At 42.5% G+C, this 25,362-nt stretch overlaps 1 protein-coding gene across 1 annotated transcript; it reads left to right on the plus strand.

The window, feature by feature from the left end:
• Window positions 1–464: 464 nt before the first annotated feature.
• On the plus strand, window positions 465–23,647 carry LOC308662296 (thioredoxin). Its single transcript, XM_081317929.1, has 5 exons — window positions 465–773; window positions 12,149–12,253; window positions 16,817–16,876; window positions 21,710–21,775; window positions 23,436–23,647. Exons 1-5 carry the CDS (start codon window positions 750–752, stop codon window positions 23,496–23,498), a joined length of 318 nt encoding a protein of 105 aa, XP_081174055.1. The 5' UTR covers window positions 465–749; the 3' UTR covers window positions 23,499–23,647.
• Window positions 23,648–25,362: the final 1,715 nt, after the last annotated feature.

The raw sequence follows: 25,362 nt of genomic DNA on the forward strand, positions 1-25,362 counted from the left end.
GTATTTGTGAAAAATAAACAGGGGAAGGCGTCGAGCTCCAAAGGCGGTCGAAGTGGGTGCCGTTAGCCTGGCCGAACGTCTCAAAAAAAAGGGGGGGGGAACCCAACAGCTGCGAGCCCATTTCCTAAACACGCTTCCTCCATTTCAAGTGGCAAGAAGCTAACTCCCCGCCAAGTTATAAAGCTCGCTCACTCTGAGCAAAGGCCCCGAAGGATGAAGTCAAATCCCGTTTCCCCGGCAACGGGGTAGATGCAACCGATGGACCACGCCACCTCGCTTCTCTTCTCCCGCTCCCCCCACCCCATTCCATCCCGACGTCGAAAACTACTTTTTTTTTTTTGGGCCAAGCGGGGTGGGGTGGGTGAGGAAAGGCCTGTGCGCGTGCGCAAATCGCCTCCGCCCAGCGGCGGAGCGCCTGCGCAGAACGTTTTCCTGGGCTGGCGTCCGCACTACATAAGAAGATGCGGGAAGGCGGTGCTAATGAGAACGAGCCTGCAGCCATTGAGAAGGAGAAGGAGGAGGCGGCGGCACTACCACCACCACCACCACCACCGCTACCAGCAGTAGCACCACCACCACCACCCGCAAGCGAAGCACCACCACCCAAAGCACCACCCGCAAGCGAAGCACCACCACTACCCGTAGAGACAGCAGCAGCAGCGGCGGCGGCGCCAGAAGCGGAGGCGGCGGCGGCGGCGGCGGCGGCGGAGGAAGATAGCATTACAAGCGAGCAATCCGAGGCTGCCACGATGGTGAAGATCGTAGGGGACCTGGTAAGGGAGGAGGCTTCATTCATTGACCCTAGTAGGCCTCTCGGCGGACGGAGGGGAGACACACACCCCCCCATGTTGGATAAGGCGCAGAGCAGGATCGCTCTGCGCTTCCGGAGTGTTTCCCCAGCCGTCCCGGAGGCCGTTCGCGGGAGAGGTGGCTGCAGCCCCGGAGCGCCGCGTGTTGACCGGTTCTCGTGCCTTTGGGAGGGCAGGCTTCGGGGAAGGGCCACCCCCGTCTTGATACCCGCCAGAGGCGTGGAGGCTACCGTGCCTCCCAACGCCCCACCGTAGAGTGGAGCTGGAAGGGGACCTTGGAGGTCTTCTAGTCCAACCCCCTCGGCTCAAGCCATACCAGTTCAGACAGGTGGCTAGCCAAGTCTCTCCTTACAAAACCTTGTTGGGGGCAATTAAGCTGACTTTGTAATAATGCCGCTTGGGGTGTGTGTGAAAGCCCTAATAAGCAGGCATATACATAGAATGAAGGCTACTGCTAAGTTTGTAAGCCGCCCTGAGTCTTCGGAGAAGGGTGGGATATAAATGGAATTAAAATTAAAAAAAAAATAAACATCTGGAGCCAGGCGGGTTCCACTGCCGAATTGCCCTGGCCGATAGGAAGTTGCTCCTTAATTCCTGGTGGCTTCTCTGTTTGATTAAGTTTCCCTCCGTCGTTTCTTGCCCTGCCTTCCGGTGCTCTGGGAAATGGTGCTGGGCAATGCCGGAGCCGATGTCCCGTGGCAGTATAGAGGTTGGGCAGGGCGCGCCTCTTCCAGCTTTCTCTGCCGTTTCCCGAAAATTTGCCCTGGAGGCGCCTTCTGTTGAATCGGCGTCTGGCTGAGCGCCCGCGGGCAAAATCCTCCCCTCTGGCTGGCTTTGAACCGAGCTTTGCTTTCCCCGACTCGATTCCCCTTGGGGGGGGCTCGCTTCGCCCCCCCCGTCCTGCCAGCAAATCGGCGGCGGGCTCTGCGCCTTTGGGGGGGGCTGGCGTTCCTTTTAGGCCAGGGGTCTTCAAACCTGGCCCTTTGATGACTTGTGGACTTCAATTCCCAGAATTCCTCAGCCAGGCATGCCTGGCTGAGGAATTCTGGGAGTTGAAGTCCACAAGTCATCAAAGGGTCAAGTTTGAAGACCCCTGTTTTAGGCTTTTGCAAGAGCGGGCAGGCTGGTTTAGCCAGAAACGACTTGCTGTTCTTGGCCTTTCGATGTTTATTTTTCTCAAAAACGAAAAAAAAAACCCTACTCCACCCTAACCCGTGGGATTTTCCTTCCCTCTTTGGAAATGCAATGCTGTGAACACTCGGAAGGCCCACCTTAAGTAAATAAGACTTAAACCTAGGTAAGGTGTAGGGAGGGCAGCTTTAAATGGGAATTGGGAAATTCCAGAAATAAATATTTCATAGTTGACTTTCAATTATATGAGCTTGTGTATGTGTGTGTGTGGTTATTTTAGTTTCCAACTTTGTGCACTGTTAGCCAATTGCCTGATTGAAACCCTCCTTTCTTGCAACAGAGTTTTAACCTACCCACTGCTCAGGAAGACAGATAAGGAAATTGCAAGAGAAAAGTCGATTTTTGTAGTCCAGAGATGAGTGGATCTCTACTAAGTTATAGAGGGTCTCTTGTATGTGCTTGTTGGTCTCTTGGAGATTTTTTTTCTGTCTCTATATCTGCTTGGGAACCTTTGGCTGTTCAGAAGTTACTGACCTATAATTCTTGGTACCCTTTTCCATTGGATGGATTTGCTTTGAAGTTCAGTGACTTTCTGTGGGGTGCAGGTTCCTTATCCCTATTCTTGAAAACATGTACCTCGTTACTTAATATAACCCTGGCTTGCAAGATAAGTGGAACTGGATGCACCTTTGGAAGACTTGAAAGACTAGGTTAAGGAAATGGGGTTAGGTTTTCCTAGAGAAAATCTGTGTGGACATTAAGAGTCCACACCAACTAGATAATCTAGCACGTCATCAGGAGTCTGGCTTGTTTGGGCTTAGTTTGTTGTCTCTTGCAAGATTGTAGCCTCTTGTGGAAGCAAAAAAAAAAACAACCCCAAACCATGTAGGGTACTCCTATGTTCAACTTGAGTCATCAGATGAAGCAGATTGTTTTCAGGACTTTACCATCTTGGCTAATACTGTATATGTGTTTCTTTCTCTGCCTTCCTGATAACTATGACACACCTTTGCAAACTAGGAAATCACTTTTGATAGCGTGACTTGAATTTTAACTAGTTGGTGATCTACTTTCATTATTATAGTCTGGAAGCCATGTCTTCTTGTCTATTATGATAATACACACCTTATAAACAGATAGATTCATGTTCAGTACTATGCCAAAATGAACCATTTTTATTGTCTTTACCCCTATTCTTCATGTTGCATCTCTCTTCCTATCCCTCTTGCTACTCCAAAATCTTAAAATCTGGTAGTGTGGCTAGCTTTGGGATTTAATTTTATTCACCAGGGGCAAAAAAAAAAACTTACTACGACCTGTTTTTCCTTTCCCTCTCCCACTAATCTGTGGGATTGTTTGCCCAGCATTTGTAAATGAGTCATATTTTCATGAGAAACTTTTACATGCTGTAAAGGTTGCTGACTAATGTAGTGTTGAAGGATTAGGGCAATGGGAGTTGGAGTTGAAAGGGAATAGGAGAAGATTAACTTTCCACAATTTGACTTTCTCAGAGGAAAATTTGTTTTCCTGATTCAGAGTGTTGTGTGCCTGCAACACAGTATTGTTGGTGTCAACAACATTGCTTGCTTTCTTGATTTTGGGCAGGAATTTTTCTAATGCGTCTTTGAAATATCCTAGAGTCAAACCTGCAAGCATCAGCATTGTGTTCTGTCAGTACACCAGTCCATGAGTATTGAATTATCTTTTCAAACAATATGATCAAGAGCATAAGGTTGAGAGAGGCTGACCAAGGCATTTTGTCTTACACTCTTGTTCAGAAATGATTCTTATAAAAATATTCTCAGGTGAGTACCAGCATTTGTAGCTCCATCTGATGAAGGAGAAGGATTAATGAACCAGGTAAACTGGTAAGATCACCTGAGGTGACAGTAGAAGCAGGATCTTTTTGGCTTGTGGTTTTGCATTAAGCTTTCTGTAATACGTGGTGATTTAGGAATACATGCTAAATATATGGTGTCCTACAGTATTGAAATGTCAACAAGAATCCAGCCAAAAACCAAGATGTACCATTTTCCTTAGTCTGTTGGTTCATTATCTTGATCTTTGGACTAATTTTTTTCCTCCTGAAAAATATTGCTACTTGATTTATTCTCATAACTAATGAACTGTTCTTGGCATCTTGAATAAACTAAAATCTGTCAAAATTCGCTGTTGTTGTTTGCTATATAGTCAGGTTAAATATATAAAAGCAGTCTTGTATATTTATATATTATATTACATATATATGTGTGTATGGCTTTCTCGGAGAAGGCCAATCCTGAGCAAATTTGCAGCAGGGACTGTCATATCAGATCTTTTTGTTTTATTTGCTAAAACAAGATTTGCAGAAGGCCATCCCCGTTGGGTTAGATTTTCAGTGTCCCTCTTTTGATGGAGTATTCAAGTTAACCCTTTCTGCTGTGTATCGCATTATTATTATTACTACATTCTGTATGTAACATGGAATGGCATCATTTCTTGTTCCTGACAGCTTTTCAGATATGTTTGCCATCCAGAGTCTGAAAGATTAGAGTGGGGTAAAAGCTGACAGGTCTGTCCTGTTTGTACATCTATTTATCCATCTTCCCACACCAGATCCTGGCCTCCACAAATATTAAGTGTGCCCCAAGAATCAAATGATCACCTATCTCTGGTATTTAGGAATACTAGTTTGGGAAGGTTAAACTCGAGGAGCTACACTTGGTTTGTATTTGATGATTATATCTTGTTTGAATTCCTTTCTCTTGCAGCTAATTCTAGGAGTTACACACCCAGCACATCAGGCAACACATGCCTTCATCTGGAGGGCATCAGGTTGGAAAAAGCTTCAAATTAAGCTTTCAATAAGCTAAAATTTGCTGGGTGTTCCTGCCCCTTTCCTGTAAAATTATTATTCTGAGCGTCATATAAATTATCTTTGGGAAGGATCAGCCTAGTTACTACATTAATGCTGCACCTCCTTTCTCCTGGTTTGTTTAATGATCAGAACGGCTTGTAATTTGGGGACCAAGCTTTTATAATTATACATTTCTAAAGAGGCGTTCCCACTAGACAAACTAAAGTTGCTAATTGAAACATGTTCTGCTCTTCAAAGGACTGGCACCATGAGTTTTTAGAAACTGTTGAGAAACTTAGCCATGTGGCTAAATTTGGTGGAATTCCCCAGATCGAGAGCAGTGGCACAGATGGTCAACGCATCTGGCATTTGATGTCTGTACTGTTATGAGTAGGGAAACGTCTCATCTTAACCACAGGTGAGATGTGAGGGGGTAGTTTGTGGAACAGAAATTCTCAAAACCAGAGTGATTTGCCAGATTGAGGGAAAGTACGGTACTGCTAGCTGACTGAGCATTCGGAAGTGGTAACAGGAAATGCCCATGCTGGGCATAGTCTACATCAGGAAATTCGGGTGTTAAACTTAAAAGGGAATGTCTTATTCAGACACTTTGTTGGTATGGAAGGGCTATGAAGTTGGGCAGTCGAGGTAAAGAGGTTTCAAATATGGTATTTATGTCCTTTTGTCAGATGTTTCTGGAGACCATCAGTTCTGTCATAGATGCACCGTGTAGCCCAGGGGTCGGCAACCTCGGCTCTTTTATGACTTGTGGACTTCAACTCCCAGAATTCCTGAGCCAGCTATGCTGGCTCAGGAATTCTGGGAGTTGAAGTCCACGAGTCATAAAAGAGCCGAGGTTGCCGACCCCTGGTGTAGCCTCAGTTAAGGAATTTTTGCCTTATCCGTTAAGAAGGGGGAAAGGTGGCCAGCCACATGTGGTTCTAAGAACAGTTTTAGGATCCTCCTTCATTGACTTTCCTTGGCAGCTGGGAATTCTCTTTGAAAATCACATTAGCTGGGGAATTCTGGGAGTTGAAGTCCACACCCATTTTAAAGTTGCCATGGTTGCAAAGCATTGGCCTACCCCATATGTTGATTGTGGTATGTGTTGCAACCCCCATCTAGGTATCTCCAATCAAGACAGTGGTCCTCTGTGAGAAAAGTAGAAGCTGCAAACCTGAGGGCTAAGAATCAGTTTGCCTTATTCTACACAATTGTTTCAATAGTGTATCTTGGACATAGTTACAGTTTTTTTTCCCCATGCAGGTTAGAAGGATTTACTGTTAGTGTTGCTTTTTTTTGCCTTCTAAACTGCAGATACAAGGATACCGATATAAAAAATCAGCTTTGTGTTATCGTTTTGAAATGGGTAATAAGGGAATTAATATTTGATGCAGGTACATACTGTTCAGCCAGCAACAAATGGCAGATGCCAGTGTGTACCTTCAGCTAAACATTCATAACCCTTAATGGGAAAGTTGGCTGGGAAGACAATGTTTCCAGCCCTAAATATTGAGTTTAATATGCGAAAATGATGCAGCATTCCTTTAAGTGTCTTTTTCTTCCACATCAGTTTAAAAAAAAAAGAAAGACAAACCCCTGCAGTTTATTTGTTCTGTTCTGTTCTCCTTATGTGACCCATTTTAATTGGGCACCACAAAACCTGGGCTGTAGGGGGGAAAAAGTCATTTTTCCAGCTGTTGATCTGAACTAAGTCAGGCAGTGGTGTCAGTTTATAGAGACCATTGGCCATCTGATCTAAGACAATATTTGCAAGTGGGAAAAAGCTGAAGGGAAGGTCTTAGTTCCGGGGTCTTCAAACGTGGCCCTTTTATGACTTGTAGACTTCAACTCCCAGCATTCCTCAGCCAGGCACGCTGGTTGAGGAATGCTGGGAGTTGAAGTCCACAAGTCATAAAAGGGCCAAGTTTGAAGACCCCTGTCTTAGTTTATGTGTTTATGCCTTGTTGTTTTTTTGTTCAGACCGCAATTCAGGGTAATTTCTGGAATTCTCTCTTGCCACTTCTTGTGAATGAGGAAGCGCTCAGTCAATTGGTAAACAAACTTTCCAAGTCCACTTTGGTTATCTGTCTTGTTCATAGTTCTTAGTCTAAACATAAACGCCCCATCATCCATGCAACTACAGGCAGTCCTCGAGTTACGACCAAAATTCCTTAAATTTCTGTTGCTAACTGAGACATTTGTTAAGTGAGCTTTGGCCCATTTTACAACTTTGGTTGCCCCAGTTGTTACACGAATCACTGCAGGTGTTAAGTTAGCCACACTGTTAAGTAAATATGGCTCCTCTGTTGGTGTTGCTTGCCAAGGGTCATAAAAGGGATCGCATGAGCCCGGGACACTGAAACCGTCATAAATATGAGTCACGTGACCATGGGGATGCTGCAAAGTTGAAAGTGTGAAAAAACAGTCATAAGTCACTTTTTCCAGTGCGTTGTAGCTTTGAATGGTCACTAAATGAACTGTTATAAATTGAGGACCATCTGTGTCTGGTTTTAAGCACTGAGGTCCTGTGCTCCCAACGGGGAGCGGGAGGGTATCACGAAGTTTGACCTAGTTTGGGAGCCAGTTCCATTTTCCCCCCCTATTGCACGGACCTTTTTATACTCTTAAGTCCAGTAAGAATATTTTTAAGAAGCAAACAAGAAGTAGCAGGAAATACATTATCCATTTACCGTAAAACCAGTTCATGACCCTCATGGTTGGTTTTTTTTCCAAGCACAAACTTGAAAGGTAGCACTTTAAAATGTTTCACATTCTTTCTTCCTAACAGTCCTGTTATACTGAGCAGCAATCCTGCTGATTCAGGTTAGGATTGAATTGAATGCGCTTGGCTTCTACCTAACCTTATGCTAGAAAAATCAGAGTATGATGCCAGAAATTTGGAAATAGAAACCTGCATCTGAAAACCAGAAGTATCTGCAGCAAAATTGTCAGATGGGTTGGGTTGCAAAGCTGCACCGACTTGCAACACGGTAAATGGAATAAGAATTGGATTTCAGATTAATATGAAAGCATGGCAACCAATATTGGTGCTCCTTTTAAGCTAGCCTATGGCTTGCTAACTTAGAGTAAAAGTCATGGTTTGCTTCACAGTGTACACAGTGTAATGGGCTGAAGTGCACGCAACATCTGAAGCCAAAACCAGAGTACATTACAGCTTTAAGCTGATGTAAAAGCCATTAGCTAGTCCTCTTGCTATAGATTATATTACAAGTAGTTCTCATTTACCAACTTTTCATTCAATGATTGTTCAGAGTTAGAATGCCACTGAAAAGGGAGACTTACGACCAGTGGTGGGATTCAGCCAGTTCGCACCACTTCAGCAAAACCGGTAGCTAATTTTTTTGTTGCCCAGGTCCAGAATGGACTTCCGGAAGCGGCATCCACGCAGAGAACCGATTGTTCACATATTTGAATCCCACCACTGCTTACGACCATTCTTTGACGTAGCCATTGCAGTGTCCCCCGCAGTCATGTGACTGTGACTTGGGCACTTGGCGACCGATTCATGTTTACAGTAGTTGCAGTGTGCTTGGTCACATGATCACATCAAGCTTCCAACAAGCAAGGGAGAAGCTGGCAGGAAGCCACAAACTGCAGTGATGTGACATTGCACTTCACAATGCTGGGTGATTTGCCAACAGCCTGAACTGCTTTCATGAAGTCGGTTGGGTCGTGTAATATTTTGCTTTATGATTGTATCACTTAGTAGTGGGCTTGCCAGTCCAAATTAAGCAAGGACTACCTGTATGCACAATATCAGTCAGTGGACACACTAAATACAGGTTGGATTATTATTCCCAAGATGCTATAAAGGGCATCCTTTTATCCTCTGAATAAGAGAATGTTGCAAATGATGTTCAGGGTGGATGAGCTGTAACGTATAATGGGGCAAACTTTTAAGTTGCAAAAGGCTTTTCAATGGGCTGCATGATATGACAATTACATTAATAAATACTCAACCAAATGATTGATTGCTGGGCCATTTTTTTTACTATTCTCTATGGACTCAGAACCCCAACACACCATCAAAATTGGCTGTAAGGTACAACAGAATGGTTTCCTAGCTTTCTACACCAGCTTGCCCATTCAATGACAGAAGTTACCAGGATGCTAAAAAGGTCAAGTTGCAACTTAGTCCTCAAAGTTGCACCAATTGTTAGCATCCCAGAAAGTCCCTTGGCCTCTTTGCTACAGCCGCAGTGTCTTGTTTGCCATTTGTGAACTTCACTTCCAGCTTCTGATGGGCTGGGGAAGTAGTGAGTAAGTCACAAGTTGTGGTTACATGAGGTCAAACCTACCAAACCAGAGTGGTTTGCTAAATGACTGCAACAGCAAAAAAAAAAAAGCAATGTTGTAAGTCAGGCACGATCGCAAGATGTCTCGCTTTAGGACAGCATTCTTTAGTGATGGTGTTTCTGGTCCCAAGTGTGGATGTTAAGTGAGGATTACTTTTTATTCTGCCGATGATGCCAGTAGAAATCTTCAGTCTTTGGCAATTGCAGAACAGGATAAGGCGGATAGAAGGCCAAAAACCAGCTTCTTCTTCTTCCTAAATGAATATGATGTAGATCATGGGTGTCAAACTTGCGACGTCATGTGATGTCTCAGACCTTTTCCCCCATTGCCGGCAATGGGGTGGGCGCGGTTTTGTCGTGATGCGTCCTGCCCGCAGGCCGGCAGTTTGACACCCCTGATGTAGATCAAACTAAAGTATTTTTGCTAACATTGATGAGTTGAATAGTTGATTTAAAAGAAAGAAATTTTTGTTAAACCACTAACCCGGGGTAGTGTAGGATGGGTCTGCAACACTGACAACTTTAAGACTTGTGGGGAATTCTGGGAACTGAAGTCCACAAGTCTTAAAGTTGTCAAGGTTGCAGTTCCCTGGTATAGGACATCCAACAATGGCTTATTTGTGCCCCTGCTGATAAATTGGCTGCTTGGATGACTTGAAATGGCAGACTTTCCTTCATTACAATCTTTCCTCTTTTTGTTTTTGCCAAAGCCCAAATAATTTGAGGAAACCAAATCTTGAGCTTTGTGGGGACGCAGCTAGGACGTGATCCACAAGGCGACAGTAGTATACCAACTTAAAAACGTGGGAAAGCGTATGAAATGCAAAGTGCAAACACTTAGCCCTTTGGAATGCAACCGCAAATGTTGGTTCATCCTTGAACGCGTCTTGAAAGTTACATGTTGATTTTTAGGCAGATAAAATAGGAAATCTGGCATGCTGGTTCTCTGACTGGATTGTATTAAGTTTCACCCCAGCTGCTGATTCTACAGGGAGAAAATATTAAGTTAACCAACCCCAGCACTAACATAATTTTAATTGCTGTTAATAACTGCAACTTCAAAGAGTGGCTCTTCCAGCTTTCTAAAGGACCTGGGGGAGAAAAAAAGAACCCTTTTAAGAACCATTTTGAGAAATTTCAAGACGAAGGAGGTAGGTCAGTTTCAAAAAGTAGAGCAAGATGGGAAAGACTGGGATGTGTACATTCTATGATTGAGAGGCAGTTTGGTCCAGTGGTTAAGGCATCCGGTTAGAAAGCAGGAGACCATGAGTTCAACTCCCATCTATCCCTGAAAGCCAGTGACTTTGGGCCGGTCACATTCTCTTAGCCCAACCCACCTCACAGGGTTGTTGTGGGGAAAATAAGGAGGAAGGCGTGTTGGCAGGATATGAATCAATAAATGGGGGGGATGAAGCTGCCCTGATGGCACAGTCAAGCTAAGCATGCAGCAACATGCATTTTAATCAGGTTATTTATTAATTGGGCGCCCTGGTATGCATGGGCAAAGAGCAGTGGCCACAGTTTGAACAGCGGACGCTTCCAATAACCCAGTGCAGAGGTTGACAGACGAAAGAAACCGGGATACAGTGGGGGAAAAGAGCAAAACTACACGGACCTCACCGGTTCTAGACACGAACCAAAAGGTGGACGGCAGAATACGGAAGATTCTGCTCACAGGCTACTGTTGACTAACCCACCCTCCCCCCCTGCTCAGAATGTTTAGTCAGATTAACTTGACGGGCAAGTTCAATCTGAAAAAGCTGGTGTGCGGGTCCAAGAAATTTGAGAGAATATTGGGAAGGCTTCCTTCCTTGAGATGCGAAGGAATGCTGAAGGTCTTAAGTTTCAGAACAAGAGTCGAGCGTTTTGGCATCCTCAACTGTTGTGCAACAACTCTCAGTTCCAGTGGGGAGGGAGGGAGACGAAGTGGGGATTTCGGCAGCTCTGGCTGTTCAGATAACATTTGTCGGAGATTATTTTTTTTCCTCTCCCCCATTTTCCAGGCTTTTGAATCATTCTGTATTTTTCTCCTCCCTTCCTCCCTCCCTCCCTCTGCGCTTGGAAACCTCTCCCTTTCCCCTCAGCACGGCTGGCTCAGGAATTCTGGGACTTGAAGTCCACCAGTCATAAAAGAGCCAAGGTTGCCTACCCCTGTTCCAAAGGCTGCTATGCTCTGATCGATAGTCTTTGATGATTAAAATAATAGTAGAAATCAACTTGATCTTTTACTGTGTTTTTAGTTTTTTTAAGGGCCACTGTTTTTGTGTATTTATGATGGTAAAGTGCTAGGGATGTTTAGATTCTGAGATAAGGTAAGTAAATAGACAATTGGATTATTTTTTCCCTTTTGGACTATTAAGTTTTCATAGATTACAAAGCTGAACTAATAATGCATATGCTTCAATTATGGCAGGCGTGTTTATCCTGCCATTTTCTAACGCTCCCTACCAGAAAAAGAGACTCCTTTTTTTCAATCCTTTGAGTAGTCCTTGATTTACAACTATTCGTTTAGTGACCCTTCAAAGTTACAACGGATGAGAAAAAAGCGACGTGTGACTATTTTTCACACTTACGATCGTTGCAGCATCCCCATGGTCACAAAATTCAGACACTTGGCAACTGACTCATATTTATGACGTCGCCGGGTCACGTGATCACCTTTTGACAAGCCAAGTCAAGGGGGAAACCAGATTCACTTAACAGCTATGTTAACCAACTTAACCACTGCAGCAATTCACTTACCAGCTGTGGCAAAAAAAGGTCGCAAAGTAGAGTAAAACTCACTTAACTGTTTCACTTAGGAATAAAAATGTTGGACTCGATTGCGTTTGTAGGTCGAGGAATACTTGCACTTCATCTTGAATGGTGTTTTTTTTTAAAAAAAAATGTACATTGGGTTGTGATTGGAAGGTGACATAGAAAATCTCCCTGCGGGTTTGAAAGCCCTGAAGAACATTATGTTAAATGCGTTTCAGGAAAGATGTAATGCATTGGGGTGAGGAAGTATTTTATTGCTTCTTTAAAATGCTCTTGACTCTTTCCCCCCCCCCCAGACTGAATTCCGAGCTGAGATGTCAAATGCTGGGAACAAGCTGGTAGTCGTTGACTTCTCTGCCACATGGTGTGGGCCATGCAAAATGATCAAGCCCTTCTTCCATGTAAGTACTTTGGATTCCTTCAATATTCGGTTTAATATAAAGTACGAAGAAAGCAGGATGTTATATATTGTTCTGTCCCAGCCTACGTGAATCCTTGTTATGCTCACAAGGAGAATCCCCTCTTCCAACAAGCAGGCAGGAACTGCAGGAAAAACCCAAACCCCTTTTATTCACAGACCTGATTCAGTGTCCAAGGCAAACAAACACAGTTCACAGAAACTCGATCCTCAACACGAACAGTTGTCTTCAGCAATCAGCACCTCCCACACCTTCCCTTTTATAATTCAGCCAGGGCGTGGCTTCCTAATGCCTTCTCCTTTGCCTTTGGAGCCACCCCATTGCATTCCTCTGTCCTTCTCTCTTTTCTTGCCAGCGTTTTCCTGCATCCTGAATATGTCCCAGCTGTGCTTCATCACTGTCCAACTCAGACTCCCAGCACAGCTGTGTCTCAGCCTGAGCGCAAGTAGAGGGGCCAGGCTCCTTGTCAGACTGTAAGTCTTGGAGCTCCTCAGAGCCTTCCTCTGACTCTGATGTCACTCCAGGCCCCTCCTCTTCCTCATCTGATTCCTCAGACTCAGCTGCTGGATCCACTGGCTGGCGAGGAATCACAGCCTATATGGGGATTCCTTAGAAACCAAGGTTACGTGAAAGAGATGCGTAAGGATTCTTTGAACCTTAGAGGGGTTGAAATATTTATGTGCCTCTGCTCATGCTTGCCTTGGGAAATTTGTCTGTGCTTTCATGAAAAGGGGTTCTTATCTTTTCCATGCTGTCAGTGGCAACAGCACTGATACATAGAAACAATGGTACCTGTCAGTCAACAGGAAAACTTTACTTTGTTTTATTTTGTTTCTCAGGCTCTCGTCATGCCATTCCAATCATAATTTTTCCTTAATTCAGATTAAAACCATCATTATCATCATCATTTATCCTGGGCTATTACTATCCTATTAATGTTCTATTAAAGGTCCTATTAATGTCCCTTGGAACGATGCGAAAGATGCTGTGAGTGATTAAAACCATTGGAAAACACTTCTTACCCCACGTGCCCTCCACAGATTAAAACAATAGTATAGCAATAAATAAGGGACATGGTGGCTCAGTGGGTTAGGACGCTGAGCTTGTCGATCAGAAGGTCGGCAGTTTGGCGGGTCGAATCCCGAGTACCGCGTAGCAGAGTGAGCGCCTGTTACTCGTCCCAGCTTCTGCCAACCTAGCAGTTTGAAAGCACGTAAAAATGCAAGTAGAAAAATAGGGACCACTACAGTGGGAAGGTAACAGCGTTCCGTGCGCCTTTGGTGTCTAGTCATGCCGGCCACATGACCACGGAGACGTCCTCGGACAAGCGCTGGCTCTTCGGCTTTGAAACAGAGATGAGCACCGGCCCCTAGAGTCGGAATAGAGAGAGAGGGGTGGAGGGAGGGGGGACACAGTGGGTTAGGACGCTGAGCTTGTCACTCAGAAGGTCGGCAGTTTGGCAGGTCGAATCCCGAGTGCCGTGTAACAGAGTGAGCGCCTGTTACTCGTCCCAGCTTCTGCCAACCTAGCAGTTCGAAAGCACATAAAAATGCAAGTAGAAAAATAGGGACCACTACGGTGGGAAGGTAACACCGTTCCGTGCACCTTTAGTGTCTAGTCATGCCGGCCACGTGACCATGGAGACGTCCTCCACTTATGTATTAACCCTAATATTTACAAGTTATCTACTTATATGTGCCTAATGATATAAGTGACAATACTTAGGTTACAATAGCTTATCTCTTAGTTAAAGACCAGATATAATTATTTTATTCTTTTAACCTTTTGTCACTTCTAAAAAAAGTCCTTCCAAATCTTAGCAAAGCTCTTGTATATCCAGAAGAGAAAACAAATATCCAAAGAAATGTCATCATTTAATATTTCTTCATCTTCTTTAAGGAATAAGGCATCCATCAGATCCATTTTCATTACATTCATATCCCCCTTCAAATTAATTTCATAGATGCCCATTGCAGCTCATTTTTATTTTACAACTTCATTAGAACATGGTCTTTCAGCTTTATCAAACATTTTATCAATTCTGTCCCAAAGCGTGGCTGAGAGGTATTTAAAAGTTTACACTATCAATTTCTGTTCCATTTTTGTTATGCCCCTGCTGCAGCATCCAGCATTCAAGCTAACATTATAAAAAAAACCCTAAAGCTATCTCCATTTTCCAATGAGAAAATGCCTCCTAAATAATTCAGAAGTGTAATTCTGAATCCTCTGGCCCCTTAATCCATTGTAAAGTTTCCAAAATCTGTGTACTAGTCATCCTTTTTCTACAGTCAACCCCCCCCCCAAACCATGTATCTTTTAAAAAGTCATCATATTTGCACCATCGTCTTTTAAGGAGGCAGAAATTGGTGTGAGAGACCTTGCCAGTTCAAAGGTCTGAATCACTTCAATATACAATTTTTAAAATCCCAAAAAGTGATTAAGATGTAAGGCATGGTTGAGCCTAATGTCCATAATGGCTGTTTTGTGAGCATGAGCTTGATGTAATCCTGATTCCCAGCCATGCCGCTCATAAGCTGACCCAAAAAATGGCATTTCCCACAGTCTGTTCATGAGGATAGCCTGTCCAGTGTCATATGGATGATCTCAGCTATCCAACATCTAGCCACAATTCCGGTTGCAAAAGCTGTCTTGCTAGCTACCAAAATCCAACAAGACATCAACTCGCCGAGGTAGGAAGTCAGCATTAAGGACTGGAAATTCTGCTCCTTTTACCAGGGCTTCATGTCTGTTTACTTCACATTCAGCCCTATATTATTCTCCACTCTCCAGTCCTTACACCTCAGTAGGTTTTGCTGTAGTTAAATTAGCCTTGCGGTTGTTCCCTTATACTGAGTTGTTTATGTTTTGTTTCTCAGGCCTTATCAGTGTGTAGGCGGATTGCTCTTACAATTAACTTGTGGCTGGCTGCCTGACAACAGCTGTCTGCATTTTGGGGAACTGTGAGGCTACTCCTTACTCAGCTGTGGTAGCTTAAGTGTCTCCTTGATCAGATCCATTTAGTTTCACCTCATCCAGACACAATTGGCTGCTTCTTTAGTTCTCCCAATTTAATTTATTTTCTCTCTTCCACATCCTCCACACCCTGTGTCTTCAGAGTTTCTCATATATATATGAGTGTGTGTGTGTGTGTGTACACACACATACACACACACACACACACACACACACACACACACATCCCTGCAGTTCAAACGTGGTCCTTTATTTTCTTAAAGTCCATGAGTTCTTAAAACCACGAGAAAGGAAAACTCACAGCAATATCTGAGTTTCTACTTCCACAGTCTGCAGATTAATTCGGTCTCGGAATAGAGATTATAGATTTGATGATTTAATCAAGGTTAGATATTATCTGAGACGAGTAAGATAAAGCACATAGAGAGCAAGACTAACCAGCCCCACAAGTTTTGAAAACATTGTTTACATACCATGTTCGGAATAAGGTGGGGACTGAAATGCTGGGGAAAAACGTAAGCAGCCCTGCAGCATCTGAAACGTTATGGAGATGAGCTTCACTCTTGCTCATAACTCACTGTGCTCCATTGTTCTGGCTAGCAATATGAAGTGGAGAGAAAGCAAGAGGGTCTTTGTTCAGTAGCCTCTTTTAGGTAAGGAGCAATATTCCCTCCCTCCCTCCTGTGTGTGTGTGTGTGTGTGTGTTGCAATGTAATAAGTTAGTTGGCTGCAAAGCTTTTTTGATTTTGCTGGCCTTGCTGAAGGTAAAGATCTGCTTGGGCAGTTGACCTTAGCTGCTGCAAAAATCTTGAGTGGGTGCATTCCTTCTCTGGGACACAAACATCTGCAATCTGTTTCCTTTCAAAAATGAACAAATCCATAACAATGGGCAGTGTACTTATAAGAGCCAGTATAACAGAATTAATAGTTGATGGCCTCTTTCGTATCCTGTTTGTGGATAGAGATGGATACTTTCTCCTGAGGTGGAAATGTACACCATGGCCAACAGTAAGATATGTTGGATGAGAAGTTCAGGAACATCTAGTAAAGCCCAGAGATATGTGTTAATCAGTTGTTTAAAATGTAAGCTCCATGTGCCTAATAAGGGATAATATTATTAAGTGCTAATTGAGATCAGCAAGCATACTTTTTATTCAACAGATTTTTTCTTCTTCTTTGACAACAGAGCATGGTTGAAAAATATCCAGATGTAGTCTTCATTGAAATTGAAGTTATATAAATGCAAGTAGAAAAATAGGGACCACTACGGTGGGAAGGTAACAGCGCTCCGTGTGCCTTTGGCGTCTAGTCATGCCAGCCACATGACCACGGAGTCGTCCTCGGACAAGCGCTGGCTCTTCGGCTTTGTAACGGAGATGAGCACCGGCCCCTAGAGTCAGAAACGACTAGCACGCATGTGCGGGGGAACCTTTACCTTTACTTTTTATGTGTTAATCAGTTGTTTAAAATGTAAGCTCCATGTGCCTAATAAGGGATAATATTATTAAGTGCTAATTGAGATCAGCAAGCATACTTTTTATTCAACGGATTTTTTTTCTTCTTTGACAACAGAGCATGGTTGAAAAATATCCAGATGTAGTCTTCATTGAAATTGATGTGGATGATGCTCAGGTAAGTTATATATTCTCATAAAATCTTTGAATTCATATAACTTGTAGTTATGTAAGACTGCTTTGTTAGGGAAACTATACAAACTGCAGTATGTTCTGACTAATGAAGATGAAAACTGGACCTCTTTATTTAAATATTCCAGTAAAACTTTTGGAAGAACTCAGCTTTTGGGGGGATGAGAAAGGTTTTTTGTTTTTATAGCACAAAGTGAACTTGTCATTGTAATTTGGCTGCAGAGGAATTTATATGCGGTCAACATAAAATGTCTTCAATGCAGTGAAAAAAAAATGCGCAGACTTCAGTTTTCTGTGTGAATAGTGTTGATGGAACATAAAAGAGATTTAGTTCTCTTTTTCAGTTTTGGTGGCGAAGTACATGGAAACACTAGAGGAGAACAATCTCTGATAGCAGAAGATCTGTAGTATGAATAGGGAGCCAGTCACCAGTCAGAATTTGTTACCTGAGATTATCATTGATCAGGCTAGTTCACAGGTCTGCAACCCGCGGCTCCGGAGCTGCATGCGGCTCTTTCAGCCATCTCCTGCGGCTCCCGGTCCTCTGCCATGTGCAGTCCCCCCCCCCAAAAAAAAGGTGGGACTAAAAAAGTTCAACCTATCAATTCAAATATGCATGGTAGGTGCATATCTCGCCTTGGCTCCGCTCTTCAGTCAAACCCTGTTCTGCGCATGCGCGCATGTACGTGCATGCGCACATATTTTTTGCGGCTCCCAGTTTTTCCTTTTGTGAGGGAACCGGTTCCGAGTGGCTCTTTCACTGTTTCAGGTTGCTAGTTAAAACTGCTAGGATCTGGAGTTTTGTTACATCTGGAAGATGCTGTGAGTTTAGTTGCACTTGCTTGTATTCTGTACTTTACAGAAAAAATATTCCAGTAAAACTTTTGGAAGAACTCAGCTTTTGGGGGGATGAGAAAGGTTTTTTTGTTTTTATAGAACAAAGTGAACTTGTCGTTGTAATTTGGCTGCAGAGGAATTTATATGCGGTCAACATAAAATGTCTTCAACGCAGTGAAAAAAAAATGCGCAGACTTCAGTTTTCTGTGTGAATAGTGTTGATGGAACATAAAAGAGATTTAGTTCTCTTTTTCAGTTTTGGTGGCGAAGTACATAGAAACACTAGAGGAGAACAATCTCTGATAGCAGAAGATCTGTAGTATGAATAGGGAGCCAGTCCCCAGTCAGAATTTGTTACCTGAGATTATCATTGATCAGGCTAGTTAAAACTGCTAGGATCTGGAGTTTTGTTACATCTGGAAGATGCTGTGAGTTTAGTTGCACTTGCTTGTATTCTGCACTTTACAGAAAACACAAATGAGCTCTAATTACAACACATTGCTCCTAAGGTCTCATCAGAAGTTGCATAGTTTTCCCCCAAATATGCAGCTCATGCATGAACACAGTACAAAAATTAATAAAGTGGAGCATAGCAAAGGACATGGAAATACAAAGGCAAATCATTGAACAGTGCAAACACCAAGCAAGCATGAAATAGAGTCCTGCTATAAAAGGCTAGAGGTGCCCACTTCACAGTCTTCACTTGGTGTAAGTTTCAGAACTGCAGAACAGTTACAACTACAACCATTTCTCCAGTGACCATTTGAAGTTACTGCCCATTGATTGAATGGTAGTTATGACTAATCCTTGGTGTCCCAGCACCCCAGCCCTTGGCAGTTGGTTCAAATTTATGATCAGTTGCAGCACCCCACAGTCGAATCATCACCATTTACAGCCTTCCCTGCTGGCTTCCCCAGAAAGTCAGTGGGGAAGCCGACAGGAAAGGCTGCAAGACCCTAGAACAGACATGTCAAACTTGCGACGTCACACAACGTGTCAGGACGGTTTTGCCATTGCTGGCAATGGGGTGGGCGTGGCTTCCAGATGACGCATCCATCCTGTGGGCTGGCAGTTTGACACCCCTGCCCTAGAATAAGTCTCTCCCACCCATACATGCTACCCCACCCATTTTGGCAGAGGCCCATGCCATACCTCTTGTGCACCTTCCCCAGTCTTCCCTCGCATAACCTTCCCCAATTCAGCCCCAGACACCACTCAGCAGCAGCCACTTACCTGCCTGTCATCCTGGGTTCCTTCCGGTTTTTCCCCACTGTCATCTTTGTGGGAAGTCATCAGGAAGTTCCCTTGCCTAACAACCATGGGATTCAATTAACAATGGTAACCAGGACTGAAGGGATCGCCATTTCTAAGTGATGCAGTTGTGCTTTTTGACTGCTTCATTTAGTGATGGAATTTTGTCCTCATTGACGTCATAAGTTGAGGAAAACCCACGTATGTTTTAAACAGCAGCAGCTTAGTAGCGCCTTGGTGGAGCAGTGGGCTAATGCCTCCTTAAGTAACACCAGCTGCCTGCAATTAGTGCAGGTTCGCATCCCACCAGGCTCAAGGTTGACTCAGCCTTCCATCCTTCTGAGGTAGGTAAAATGAGGACCCAGATTGTTGGGGGCAATTAAGCTGACTTTGTAATAATGCCGCTTGGGGTGTATGTGTGAAAGCCCTAATAAGCAGGCATATACATAGAATGAAGGCTATTGCTAAGCACATTGATTTGTGCTTAGATTGTAAGCCGCCCTGAGTCTTCGGAGAAGGGCGGGATATAAATGGGGTTAAAAAAAACACAATGTGTATTTTTAATCATTTGCTTTAAAAACTTGAAATATGACTTCTCTCTTTCAAAACACAGAAACCAAGCCCATTTGTTTCAATATCTCTTCTTAAGTAGCTCAACTGTCAAACAAAGGCCTAGGTGCCGTAGATTAAATGTTGAAATATGACATATATTACAAACATATGGAATACGATGTAAAGCCACTCCCTTTGAAAGGTGAAATAGGAAGATTTAGCCAGCTTTCTGAATTGTCCAAAGACGAGCCAGAACTGTAGGCAGCTTTTATCAAGTTTTGTTGAACAAGTCACACTCAACAGTGCATTAAGCCATTCTGGATGGATCTACATGACATACCAAGCCAAAACTGAACGTATTATAATTTAGCAAGAAGGCTTCTAGTGTGCGTATTGTACATAAACTGCATTGGGAAGCCTGATATTAAATCAGTAGCGTATTTGAATGATCATTGTCTTGTCAAGCAAGTTGATTTAGAAAAGTGGCATGTGAAACCAATTTTCCCAAGTGTGCTTTTTTTAGATAAGTGAATCCGACTCACTTGAAATAAAGTACGACTTCGTTTTTGATGTCTTGATAGTGAGGTATTTGGCAGTGATTTAAGTTGTGTTAAAATGAAGTATGGCTTTGCCCTAAATATAAAGCAGAGTGATAATTAAACTTCGTTTTACATAACTTGGAAGCAAGAAAGGCCATCAGAAATAATTAGCTTTTATTAGCTTGATGAGTAAACAGTACTGCCTACACTTAAAATTACACATAATAGTGTGTGCAATTGGCTTTTAACAAAGCCCTTAACATGCACAGATGACATCTAAATTAACTGCTGGAGTAGAGAAAGCTACATTTGCTTCCCTCAGGTGGAATGAAAATGGATGGGAATGTTTTTTTTTTTTTAGTTTTAGTAAACTTTTTTTTAAAAAAGGAGCGTTCTCACATTTGACACATGTTACATGACCATTTGTAATTAATCATCTTGAAATTGCAGCATTCCTTTCACAACAAAGGATGTCTTCAGATAGCTAGGCGTTGCCTAGGAACTCTTTATTAGGGAATCCTTCAAGTTGTAGTTTGGTTAATGCTGTCAGAATAACATAAGAGTCCACAAACCTATTCTGGGTAAGAAGGAGTTTATTAGAAAATTTGGCCTGGGACCTCCCAAGATTCTTGGCGTTTTCCAGTCATTCATAAGACAAATTACAGAAATATACAGCAGGTAAAAAAATGCCCTGGAGAGTATGTGATAAGAGGAATTCTGATAGGTTTTCAGAGGCTTACAAGTAGGTAAGGTAAGTGCAGTAAACTCAGTATTCTTCTTAAGGTATAACCTTAAGATGGTCCTAACCTTAAGATGGTAATAACCTTCTGATATCCAGAATTATAATTTCCATAAGTCTTATTCACACCGTTGAAAATTCTAAATGTGTGATGTTGTATATGCTGAAAGCAGCAAGAATACTTTATGCTTGGGGAGGGGGGAGGGGAGGGTAGGAGGGGTTGGGGAGAGGGGAGGGGGAGGAGGGGGGGGTTGTATTTAAAAATGTATTCTAAAACTTTTCAATAATAAAAAAAAGAATACTTTATGCAGAAAAAACGGTTACTTTTGATTCCCGGAACTGATCAATGGCTGCAAAAGTTGACAGACTTTAGCAGAGATAGGTTTGATGTTATAGAAATGACTAGCATATATTATTATATAAAAGTAAAAAGTTGTGTTCTATATCAACTATCTTATTCTACTGCACCAAAAGGAGTCGAAGGTCAACACCTTTTTTTTCTTTTCCCCTCTGACCTGCACTTTTTTCTTTTCCCACCTTTCTGTTATCAGTTATTTCTCTTCTTCCTATGTTTCATATTTTAAATTTTGATAAACCAATAAAGTTTGTTACCCGGAAAGGCTTCTTCAAAGTGCGTGTATCTGGAAGTTACCAGGTTTCTTATCTCACTAGAACTTGGTTTCACTTTTCTTAGCCTCAAAAATACTCAAGAGGAAAATATCCACCAAATATGATTCATTTTGATACAGAGTTTTTTTTTCTCTTTTCATCTCTGCAAGACACCGATACTGCATTTTGCGGCGTGTGAATAACAGAATGGGAAAGAATTCTGGGGTGCAAATGATTCTGCTCACGCACCGTGTCACACTGAGGGGAGTAACCTTTTTTTCATCTCTTCCAGGATGTGGCCTCTCACTGTGATGTGAAATGCATGCCGACATTCCAGTTCTACAAAAATAACGAAAAGGTATCTGCTCTCAGATTTCCGGCAAAACATGAGTCGATCTTGAATGCTTTACTTGCAGAGGGATCCAAGTGCGTTCTCCCCTTTAAAAGATTTAGTTTGAAATCTGTTACAGGGCTACTACATTCATCCTGTCCAAGCCTCCCTGTGTACAGGTAGTCCTCAATTTACAACAGTTCATCCAGTGACCGTTGAAAGTTACAACGGCACCAAAAATAGTGACTTCTAATGGCCATTTTTCAGACTTGCGACCGTTGCGGCATCCCCGCGGTCACGTGATTTACATTCGGATGCTTGACAACTGAGTCACATTTATGACGGTTGCAGTGTCCCAGGTGATGCTCTCTTGCGACCTTCTGACGAGCAAAGTTAATGAGGAAAGCAGATTCACTTAACAACCCTGTTACTAATTTAACAACTGGCGTGACTCGCTTAACAAACGTGGCAAGAAACGGTCGTAAAATGGGGCAAAACTCAACACATTTCTCACTCAGCAACGTGTGTGTGTGTATGTATGTGTGTATATATATATATATAATATATTATATATATATATATATATATATATATATATATATATATATATATATATATATATATATATATGTGTGTGTGTGTGTGTGTGTGTGTGTGTGTGTTTTAAGTGTTAAGTATTTTAGAATACCTTGCTAGGCCCCAAACACGGGACAAATATTATTGCCTGTTTCAGCCTAACCCAAGACCATCCACAGGCTGTAGTCACAACAGTGACAGCTCATATTTGTGTAAAAAAATTTTTGATTGCTCCCTTTAATTCTTTGTTAGCAATCAAAAAAAAATTACATTCATACATACACACACACACATATACACATACATACATACACACACACACACATATATATATATATATATATATATATATATATATATATATATATATATATATATATATATATATATATATATATATATATATATATATATATATATATATATATATAGGCTCCCCTAAGTTGAGGACTACCTGTACTTTGTTTCCCATGAGTTCTAGATGAGGTTTAAATATGGAGCAAGAGATATGCTTTTGTTTTAATACTAATATAGTATCTTTAAGCAGGCTTGGGAATTAGGCCACAAAATCTAGTAACCTTGGGTTTCGGGAACGAAGAACGAAATATATGCTGCCATCCTATTCAAAAAGCAATTGTCCCCTAGTAGGTCCTAGGAAGAGTTATACTTTTTCCAGAGCAGCCCCTGCTCTCTAAAATAACCTTTCCCTCTGGAATCTGGCAGATCACCACTCCGCATTCCAGAAAGCTATAAAGAATTGTTTTTCCCCCAAATGTTAGGATATGGTGAGATTGGAGTCTGGGGATTAAGATGTTAGATGGTTTGGTGCACGATGGTTGGCAGAAGATTTGGGGTTTTGTTATACTGAACTGCCCAGAGTTGTGCTTCATAATATGGGTGATTATAAGTCTCTTAAGTACTATATACTTTAGAAAATTACATCCATGGTAAACTGCTCCAGGAAGGAAGTCATTCAGAAGCAGTGTTCACTTCCTTTGTTCATCATTGCATGGAATCAACATGAAATAACCATCTAACATTGACAATATCTGTTAACAGAGGGACGACTCTTCAAGTAAAAAGGCTTAAACTTTGTCTGTCTGTATTTCAGGTGCATGAGTTTTCTGGAGCAAATAAAGAAAAGCTGGAAGAAGCCATTAAGAAGTATATGTAACGAAAGGTTCTTGATTCATGACTGACTGTTAAATTATAGCCTTTTCTACATAAGACATTGATCAAGTTAGAATATGTATTCAAATACACATTGACCAGTCTGCAAATGAAGATAATAAAATATATATATATATATATAAGGTTCTTCTGTGTCCTGCTTGAACTCACAGCGTGCCAGTTCAACTTAATGAGTAGCGGCCCTGCTACTCAAGTTTGCCTTCAAGGGCTTGTGACGGTCTCTGGGGGTGAGTGGGATGGGTGCGTGCGTGGCTATGTTGACACTTGTCCTACCTTAGCCCTTCCCAGGAGAAGACTGGCTTTGAAAAAGAAGTCCCAAAGGTGTTTTTTTCCAACTGGACTTTCTTGTTTTTTTTCTTTGAAAATTGTCACTTCTTCAGTTCTGAAGAAGACTGAAAAAGCTTCTTGGATGAGAAGCAAAATGTTTCCAAAGGAAAAAAAAATGAGAAAGTCCAGGTGCCTTTTGGAAAAAAAGCACCTTTGGGACAACTATGACCTAGACCAGGGGTAGGCAACCTTGGCTGTTTTATGACTCGTGGACTTCAACTCCCAGAATTCCTGAGCCAGTTTACCTAAGCTGGCTCAGGAATTCTGGGAGTTGAAGTCCACGAGTCATAAAACAGCCAAGGTTGCCTACCCCTGACCTAGATGATGGAGAATCTCTCTAGACAATTTGAAAGGGAGATTACTTGGGTAAAGATACTGTCTGCTTAGGTGGGATGAACATTAAGCAGCCATACTTTCATGTCATAAAACCAAATGCAGGAGGCCTAGCATGTATCCTATCACATCCTACATTATCTTTTGCATATTCTTAGTTGAATTAGAAATGGGCACAAATGGCTTTTTAAATCACAGTGTTCTATCAAAATTATGGACAGGGAAGTTCAGAGAACAGCTCTCCTGGAAATGGAGAAGTCTCTTGTGATTTACCCACTATATAGCAATGGCAGAAGCCCTGCAACTAAGAGATGCCCAAGTTTTGATCACGTGACTGCAAGGGTGTTGCTACCATCATACGTACGAGGACTAGTTATAAGTCACTTTTTTTCCCCCAGTGCTGTCATAACTTTAAAAGATTGCTAAATAGATGGCTGTAAATCGAGGATTACCTGCATTCTTAGCAAAATGCAATTTCATTTTGAGCAAGCAGAGAAGTGAGTTAGTCTGAGAGAAAGGTGTTTAAGAAGAAGGGTGCATGGGATTGGATCAGATGCCTCTCAAAGGGAGCTTGTGCTCTTGTGGGTAAGCGTATTGTTTGAATCCATCTTTCGACGTTTGTAACTATCTCCCCATCTTCCTTTATGTCAGACATGTCAAACACAAGGCCCGGGGGCCAGATCCGGCCCGTGAAGTGGTTTCATGCGGCCTGCGAAGCCATCCTGGAAACAGTGAGGGAATGGCCCCCACTGCCTTGGCCCTGGCCCAGAGACCCTCCTCCTGCCAGAGACCCTCAGATCTGTCCCACTCCTGCCCAGGTCCCCATAGGCACCCTTGATGCGAACGATGGAGCTGGCCATGCCCACCCAGTAGGCCATACACACTTTAGCCACGTCCACCCAGTAGGCCACACCCACCCGGCCCCCTGAGGGCAACCGCAATGCTGATGCGGCCCTCAATGAAATTGAGTTTGACACCCCTGCTTTATGTGGATGATGCTATTATTCTATTGAGTGCTGGCCTTACTCTCTTGGTCCAATATATTCCTAAAAAGATTTGATGGCTATCTGTCCCAAAACTAAGGTAAAGATTATTAAGAAAGCCTAAAAACTTTACTCAGACCAGTGATGGAATAATTTTTTTAAAAAAAATATTGGGGGGAGAGAAACCCAATGGCAAAAGATGCT

Source organism: Vipera berus (assembly GCF_964194415.1).
Source record: "Vipera berus genome assembly, chromosome: 2".
NCBI classification, from domain to species: Eukaryota; Metazoa; Chordata; class Lepidosauria; order Squamata; family Viperidae; genus Vipera; species Vipera berus.